The 8,214-nt window shown below is 41.8% G+C and overlaps 2 protein-coding genes across 2 annotated transcripts in view; both read left to right on the forward strand.

The window, feature by feature from the left end:
• Positions 1-1,507, forward strand: part of LOC102983876 (putative selection and upkeep of intraepithelial T-cells protein 1 homolog) — a gene marked incomplete at its 5' end in the record, with an annotated part of 47,022 nt that extends 45,515 nt beyond the window's left edge. Inside the window, 1 exon segment of the mRNA XM_007122723.2 lies at positions 1,350-1,507. Coding sequence (XP_007122785.2) covers positions 1,350-1,507 — 158 coding nt within the window.
• Positions 1,508-5,028: 3,521 nt separating this feature from the next.
• LOC102983594 (cullin-4B-like) lies at positions 5,029-7,885 on the forward strand. The gene is given in 4 exon segments (XM_055083972.1): positions 5,029-5,124; positions 5,126-5,674; positions 5,676-7,423; positions 7,425-7,885. Coding segments are annotated over 4 exon segments (2,613 nt in total). The 3' UTR covers positions 7,645-7,885.
• The last annotated feature ends 329 nt before the right edge of the window (positions 7,886-8,214 follow it).

Below are 8,214 nucleotides of genomic sequence, written 5' to 3' on the forward strand. Positions count from 1 at the left end.
TGTAAAGCAATTATATTCCAATAAAGATGTTAAAAAATAAATAATAAAATATAATGGTGATGATGTGAAAAAAAAAAGTAGAATACGTGTAAAATAATTCTGAATCATCCAAACAATGGAAATCTTTGCAACCATTGAAGGAACAGGAAAAAAATCATACACTGATATGAAGTTTCTTTCTGTTTACACAATTATGTTTAAAAAAAATTTCTGAAGAACCTAGAGTCAGGACGGGAATAAAGACACAGACCTACTAGAGAATGGCCTTGAGGACACGGGGAGGGGAAAGGGTAAACTGGGACAAAGTGAGAGAGTGGCATGGACATATATACACTACCAAATGTAAAATAGCTAGCTAGTGGGAAGCAGCCACATAGCCCAGGGAGATCAGCTTCGTGCTTTGTGACCACCTAGAGGGGTGGGATAGGGAGGGTGGGTGGGAGTGTGATGCAAGAGGGAAGGGATATGGGGACATATGTATATGTATAGCTGATTCACTTTGTTATAAACCAGAAACTAACAGACCATTGTAAAGCAATTATATTCCAATAAAGATGTTAAAAAATAAATAATAAAATATAATGGTGATGATGTGAAAAAAAAAAGTAGAATACGTGTAAAATAATTCTGAATCATCCAAACAATGGAAATCTTTGCAACCATTGAAGGAACAGGAAAAAAATCATACACTGATATGAAGTTTCTTTCTGTTTACACAATTATGTTTAAAAAAAAAAGCAAGTTGCAAAGCAAAGCATATACCATATTAGCATTTAAAATGAAGATATGGATATATAAATATTTATATATTGATGTATATAATACTTTTATATCTGTATGTATGTACATGTGTATCTTTAAAAATATTTATTTGGCTGCACCAAGTCTTAGCTGTGGCATGCGCGCTCTCTTAGTTACGGCATGTGAACTCTTATTTGCAGTGTGTGGTATCTATTTCCCTGACCAGGGATCGAACCTGGGCCCCGTGCATTGGGAGCATGGAGTCTTAGCCACTGGACCACAAGGGAAGTCCCTACATGTGTATGTTTATGTATATTATGCACATATATAAATATCCAAACTATATCAGGAAGTGGTCCAGGGTAGCATTACCAAGGAAATGTGTAGATGACTCTTTTCTGTCCTTACCTGCTACCCTCAGATCCATGATGGCCTCCTCACAGGTGTCACCGTCTTTAAAGAAAGAGTGGTACTGCCCCCCATCAAGAATACTGATTGTGGATCCTGAGGGTCACTTTGCCGTCTCCCAGGGTGTCCTTCAGGAGCACTGTGCAATTCATATAGTTGTGAGCACTTTTTCCAGAGAGTTCTTCCCCATCCTTGTACAGGTAAACCAGATGGGAATAGTGCTCATGAAACCACACTGTGGCAGGGACAGCTGGCAGCTGAGCTCAGCACTTTCACCCACCAGGACCACCTGGTGGCTCCTGGAGCTGCTCACAGTGAAGTGCTCTGCGGAAGAAGTCGGAGACAGGATTTATTCTGAAGGCCGCAGGAGAATGCTTCACCTAGGTCCCTCTGCTCTGGACACATTGGCCTTCTTCCTGATTCTTTTTTTTTTTTTTTTTTTTTTTTGCGGTTCGCAGGCCTCTCGCTGTTGTGGCCTCTCCCGCTGCGGAGCACAGGCTCCGGACGCGCAGGCTCAGCGGCCATGGCTCACGGGCCCAGTCGCTCCGCGGCATGTGGGATCTTCCCGGACCGGGGCACGAACCCGCGTCCCCTGCATCGGCAGGCGGACTCTCAACCACTGTGCCACCAGGGAAGCCCTCTTCCTGATTCTTGATGCCAAGTCCTTTCTGACTTCAGAACTTTTCTCTCAGAGATATCTTCGCTCTGACAGCAGCGCTCTTCCCTCAGACCCTCCCATCGCTGCCTCCTTCTTACCTCTCAGGTCCCAGCTTAAATGTCAACTCCTTAGAGAAAAATTTTATCACCATCCACTTAGCATTTCCCCTAATCATATCTTCAGTAGCACGTATCATTACCTGATATTTTTAATTCCTGTCTTTATTTTCTCTCATAACCAACTAATATGTAAGCCACACAACAACAGAGTCTCTATCTTTTTTAAAAATTCTCTTTATTATCCCCAGTGCACAAAGCATTGCCTGAACGTGGTAGGCACTCCGTAAAGATTTAATAAAGGAATGTGGATAATCCCCACTATTGAGAGGTGGGATGTGGACGGCTATTGCTGAACAACAGCCTTTACTTATCAAATACACCAGCTGCTTTATTCAGTATCAGTTTTTGGCGAGTTAAAAATGGCCACAAATATTTTGATGCTCCATCCATGAAGAGAAAGTGCCTATGTCCCCTCCTCTTAAAACCGTGTGTTCTGATATTGCTTTGCTCAATAGAATATGGCAGAAGACAACCTGCGATAGTTTCTGGGTCTGTCTTAAGAAATGAGCTGGTCTCATTTGTTTTGTTTTTGCTTTGTTTTGTTTTTGCACATTCTTTCTGGAAGCCGTCAGCAGCCATATACAAAGTCTGACAACCCTGAGACCATCATGACAGAAAGGCCATGGGTTAACATGTCAGTCGACAATCCCAGGGGATCCCAACCTTCCAGCCTACTCCACCAAAGTGCTAGGCATGTGAATGAAGCCACCTTGAGCCCTTTGGAACACTCCACCCACTAGCTGAATATACGAAGAAACCTCAGCCTATGTCACGTGGAACAGGAGAGTCAGGCAGCTGAGCACTGGCCAGAATTCCTGCCCAGCAGGATGTGAGATATAATAAAATGGTTGCTTTAAATCACTAATTTGGGGGATAATTTTCTATGAAGCTATAGGTAACTATAACAAGCTCCTCCCATAATCTTAGTTTTTCCTCTTTTTGATTATGCCAAATTCATTCCTGTCTCTGTCAAGCGTGTTTATCCTTTTCACTGTAAGGTATCTAAATTATCAGACTTAAGGTCTATTGCTCTAAGAAAAATTTGTGAACAGATCCAGCTCACACCAACTTCTCCTTTATCTGAGGTCCTACTAAACTTATAATTCATATCATCACAGAAATGGTCGTGGTCTGTTCTTAAATATAAGGGATCTATTCATTATGACTTTCCAGTGAGAATTTGAATCTCCCGAGAATAGATGTTAGCCAGGTATCTGTCTCTTCTCCTTGGCACAACATTGCAGCACGGAGCTGGGGCTCAGAAAGACACAGAAACTGAAATAACATTTTATAATCATAGGTTGTTTTAACACTAATTTCTGTCCTCAGAACTAGAACAGAAAGGGTAGAATCTGAGGAACAGCAGTGAAAAAGCCTCCTCATTTTCTTCACTGTCATTTACCTTCACTATTTTTCTTTATAGATGTGACACACTATGAAAAAGAAGTAGATATCCCTACCTGAGGTGATTACTATCATCTGTAAGAGGAGAATGACCACTGAGTATCCAGATACGTAAGAAAATGCCGGCTCCATCACACCTGGAAAATGAAATAGCAATTGTGGGATCAGGCAGCAAGAATCATGGTAACTCAGGAAAAAAAAAACAGAGAATTTTGAAATCCTGTCTTTTGAGAGAATTCCCTTTGATGTGCAACTAAATGATTTAGTCAAACCACAGGTGTCAGACCCACTGAGATCATGTCTTTTCCTCTTTCCTTCCTGTGCCTTTACTGTGGCTCATTGTCTTCATTAGATTACTATTGTGAAGGGCATCTGTGGTAGACAAGAGCATAAAAGGTGTACAGAACCCAGATATGCATATCCCACACTCACTTGGCCTCATCTGCATCTTGGCTTAAGCCACTTGCTCAGTTCAGAGACCTGGCTACTGCCTCTGAGGTTACCTCATTTCTTAATGGGAACACTTGTGTGCCCTCTCCTCTGGGCGACAAGCCAGCTTTAGCAAAACATTCATAATCCCACTGTTATTGGCAGGGTCTGACCTGCCTGGATCCATGGACCTTCTGGCCCCACCCACTACTTCCACATTCAAAGGAAATGCCACATCAGGGAGGTGGGATCTAGATTCCCCAGCAGCTGCCCAGAGGGCCTGCGTAAAAAAAAAAATCAGGTAGAACGGTGTGTAAAAATTATCAGACAGAGGGCTTCCCTGGTGGCGCAGTGGTTGAGAGTCCGCCTGCCGATGCAGGGGACACGTGTCCGTGCCCCGGTCCGGGAAGATCCCACGTGCCGCGGAGCGGCTGGGCCCGTGAGCCATGGCCGCTGAGCCTGCGCGTCCGGAGCCTGTGCTCCGCAACGGGAGAGGCCACAACAGTGAGAGGCCAACGGGAGAAGCCACAACAGTGAGAGGCCCGCGTACCGTAAAAAACAAACAAACAAAACACAATGCAATATCACACTCACTAGAATGGGAACCATAAAAAAGGCTGACAATACCAAGTTTTGATGAGGATGTGGTGTAATGTGGTGTAATGCAGTGTACAGGGCATTTCTCATGTTCATGGCTGGTGAGAGTACAGTGGTAGGATGATATTTGAAAGCACTTTAGCGTCTTCTACTAGAGTTAAAAATAAACATAGCCTATGATCCAGCAATTCTACTTTAGGAACATAATCAATAGAAACGTATGCACAAATGCTCAAAAGACATATACAATAAATTTCCTGATAACCTTATTGGTAATAACTAAACTGGTACAATACAATCAGCCTAAACATACAAGCCAAGAGGGAGAAAAGGAGGAGGAGCTGCAGCCTCACAGACTTACTGAGTTGCTCCTGCAGAAAGGGGGGAGAGAGACGGAAAAGCAGGGGAGGGGGCTGGCACGGCCTTTTATCTGTCTGTCTCCTCACTCGCTCTCCTCCCTTGCTCTGCTCACTCCTGGGGTCAGCCTATCCTCCTTCCCAAACCCTCCAATTCCCCCGTTGGAGCGCCCCCTTCACTTTCCTTCTCGTCCTCTGTGTTTCTCCTCTCTTTCTTCCCTTCCCGCTCTAGCATTGCCACCTTCTCTCCTATACACACGCAGGCATATAAACGTAGGTTTTTGATGCTCGTCTGCCTGTTGACCCCGCTATTTTCATGTTTCCAACAGGTTTTTCTTCCCCCAGTCTCTCAGCTGCTGCTGCTCAGGAGGTCAGATCTGCCACTGATGGTAATACCAGCACCACTCCGCCCTGGTGTAATACCAGCACCACCACTCACCTCTGCCAAGACGAGAAAGTTAAACAGCAGCAGCAGCAGTAGCAGCAGTAACAGTAGTAACGACAGAGAAGACTTTGACTCCACCTCTCCGTCCTCTTCCACTCCTTTACAACCCAGGGATTCGGCATCCCCTTCAACCTCCTCCTTCTCCTGCCTGGGGGTTTCAGCGGCTGCTCCCAGGCACGTAGGGATACAGAAGAAGCTGCGTTTGGAAGACACCCTGGAGTTTGTAGAGTTTGATGCGAAGATGGCTGAGGAATCCTCCTCCTCCTCCTCATCTTCACGAACTGCTGCAACATCTCAGCAGCAGCAACTTAAAAATGAGAGTATATTAATCTCTTCTGTGGCTTCGGTGCATCACGCAAACGGCCTAGCCAAATCTTCTACCACCGTCTCTAGCTTTGCTAACAGCAAGCCTGGCTCTGCTAAGAAGTTAGTGATCAAGAACTTTAAAGATAAGCCTAAATTACCAGAAAGCTACACAGATGAAACATGGCAGAAACTGAAAAAAGCAGTGGAAGCTAATCCAGAATAGTGCTTCAATTAAGAACAATTTAGAAGAACTCTATCAGGCCGTGGAAAATCTCTGTTCTTACAAGATTTCGGCAGACTGGTACCAACAGCTGAGACAGATTGGTAACGATCACATCAAAGCACAAATTCATCAGTTCAGAGAGGATTCATTGGATAGAGTTCTTTTTCTAAAGAAGATCGATAGATGTTGGCAAAACCATTGCAGACAAGTGATCATGATCCGGAGCATTTTTTTGTTTCTGGATAGGACTTACGTTCTTCAGAATTCAATGCTACCCTCCATTTTGGAAAGGAATAGTGAAGCAATTGATAGACGTTTACTCCGAAGCCTTTTAAGCATGCTCTCTGATTTGCAAATTTATCAGGATTCTTTTGAACAACGATTTTTGGAAGAAACTAACCAACTCTACACAGCTGAAGGCCAAAAATTAATGCAGGAAAGAGAGGTTCCTGAATATCTTCATCATGTTAACAAATGTCTAGAAGAAGAAGCAGATAGACTTATTACTTACTTAGATCAGACCACCCAAAAGTCATTAATAGCTACTGTGGAAAAACAACTTCTAGGTGAACACTTAACAGCGATTCTTCAGAAAGATTTAAATAAACTCCTTGATGAAAACCGAATTCAAGATTTATCTCACCTGTATCAGCTCTTCAGTAGAGTTCGAGGGGGCATTCAGGTTCCCGTGCAGCAATGGATTTAATACATTAAGGCATTTGGTAGCACTATTGTAATTAATCCTGAAAAGGATAAAACCATGGTTCAAGAATTGTTGGCTTTTAAAGATAAGGTTGACCATGTAACTGATATCTGTTTCCTGAAGAATGAAAAACTTATCAATGCCATGAAAGAAGCATTTGAAACATTCATTAACAAAAGACCAAAAAAACCTGCTGAACTTATAGCTAAGTATTCAGATTCGAAGCGTCTCTCAGGCAACAAAGAAGCTACAGATGAAGAACTTGAGAAAATGTTGAATAAGATTATGATTATATTTAGATTCATCTATGGCAAGAATGTTTTTGAGGCCTTCTGTAAGAAAGATTTAGCCAAGCGCCTGTTAGTTGGGAAGAGTGCATCTGTGGATGCTGAAAAATCAATGCTGTCCAAACTTAAACATGAATGTGGAGCTGCTTTCACCAGCGAACTTGAAGGAATGTTTAAAGACATGGAACTTTCTAAAGACATCATGATTCAATTCAAACAGTATATGCAGAACCAGAATGTACCTGGGAATATTGAATTAACTGTGACTATCCTGACGATGGGTTATTGGCCAACATATGTGCCTATGGAAGTTCATTTACCACCAGAGATGGTAAAACTTCAGGAGATTTTCAAGACCTTTAACCTAGGCAAACATAGTGGCAGGAAATTTCAGTGGCAGTCAACCCTAGGACACTGTGTGCTAAAGGCAGAATTTAAAGAGGGTAAAAAGGAACTCCAGTTCTCTCTTTTTCAATCACTGGTGCTGCTAATGTTTAATGAGGGAGAAGAGTTAAGTTTAGAAGAGATCAAGCAGGCTACAGGAATAGAGGCTGGAGAGTTAAGGAGAACACTGCAGTCATTGGCCTGTGGCAAAGCTAGAGTTCTGATGAAAAATCCAAAGGGTAAAGCTATAGAAGATGGTGACAAGTTCATTTGTAATGATGATTTCAAGCACAAACTTTTCAGGATAAAGATCAATCAAATTCAGATGAAAGAAATGGTTGAGGAACAAGCAATCATTACAGAAAGTATTTCAAGACAGACAGTATCAAATTGATGCTGCAATTGTTCAAATTATGAAGATAAGAAAGACACTTAGCCACAATCTCCTTGTTTCAGAAGTGTACAACCAGTTCAAATTTCCAGTAAAGCCTGCTGATCTTAAGAAGAGAATAGAATCCTTAATTGACTGGGACTACATGGAAAGAGATAAAGAAAATCCAAACCAGTACAAATATATTGCATAAAATGTTGGCCTTGGAGCATTTGGTGTCATAAGCAGTAGCCAGTGGATAAACTAACCTGTTATTATTTGACTTCTTTTATACTACCAATGACCAAATGAAGCAGTGTAATGGAAATAGTTGAGTGACTTTTCAGTGGTTAACATGCCCATTTAAAGAGTAATACTTACCTTTAAGAAGAATGTTGTTGAACTCTTTGCATGTTATTTAGTATGATGTGCAGAAAACTCTTAAGAAAGTACCTGGTCTTCATGAATACTATTTGGAACTGGGGAAGAGGTCCCTATGGCTATTAAAAAAAAAAGAGGAGGGGGGTTCTTATACACCATTAATTATGAAGCAAAAGGTTTATTTGCTTGAAATGTCATTTAAAGTTACTTAAAGTGCATGCAAACTTTTTTTACTGTACAGAATTCTGGATGTATTTATCAAATAGCAAAACCACTCTGGACTTGGTTGTTCATCTGTTTTGTGATTTCCCTTGAAGAGAAAAGTAAGTTGTCATAGTTACTGATATTTTACTAATTAATGTTCTGTTACACTGAAAGGAATGTTTTTAAAAATTTTATTTGG

Source organism: Physeter macrocephalus, chromosome 4, assembly GCF_002837175.3.
Source record: "Physeter macrocephalus isolate SW-GA chromosome 4, ASM283717v5, whole genome shotgun sequence".
NCBI lineage: Eukaryota > Metazoa > Chordata > Mammalia > Artiodactyla > Physeteridae > Physeter > Physeter macrocephalus.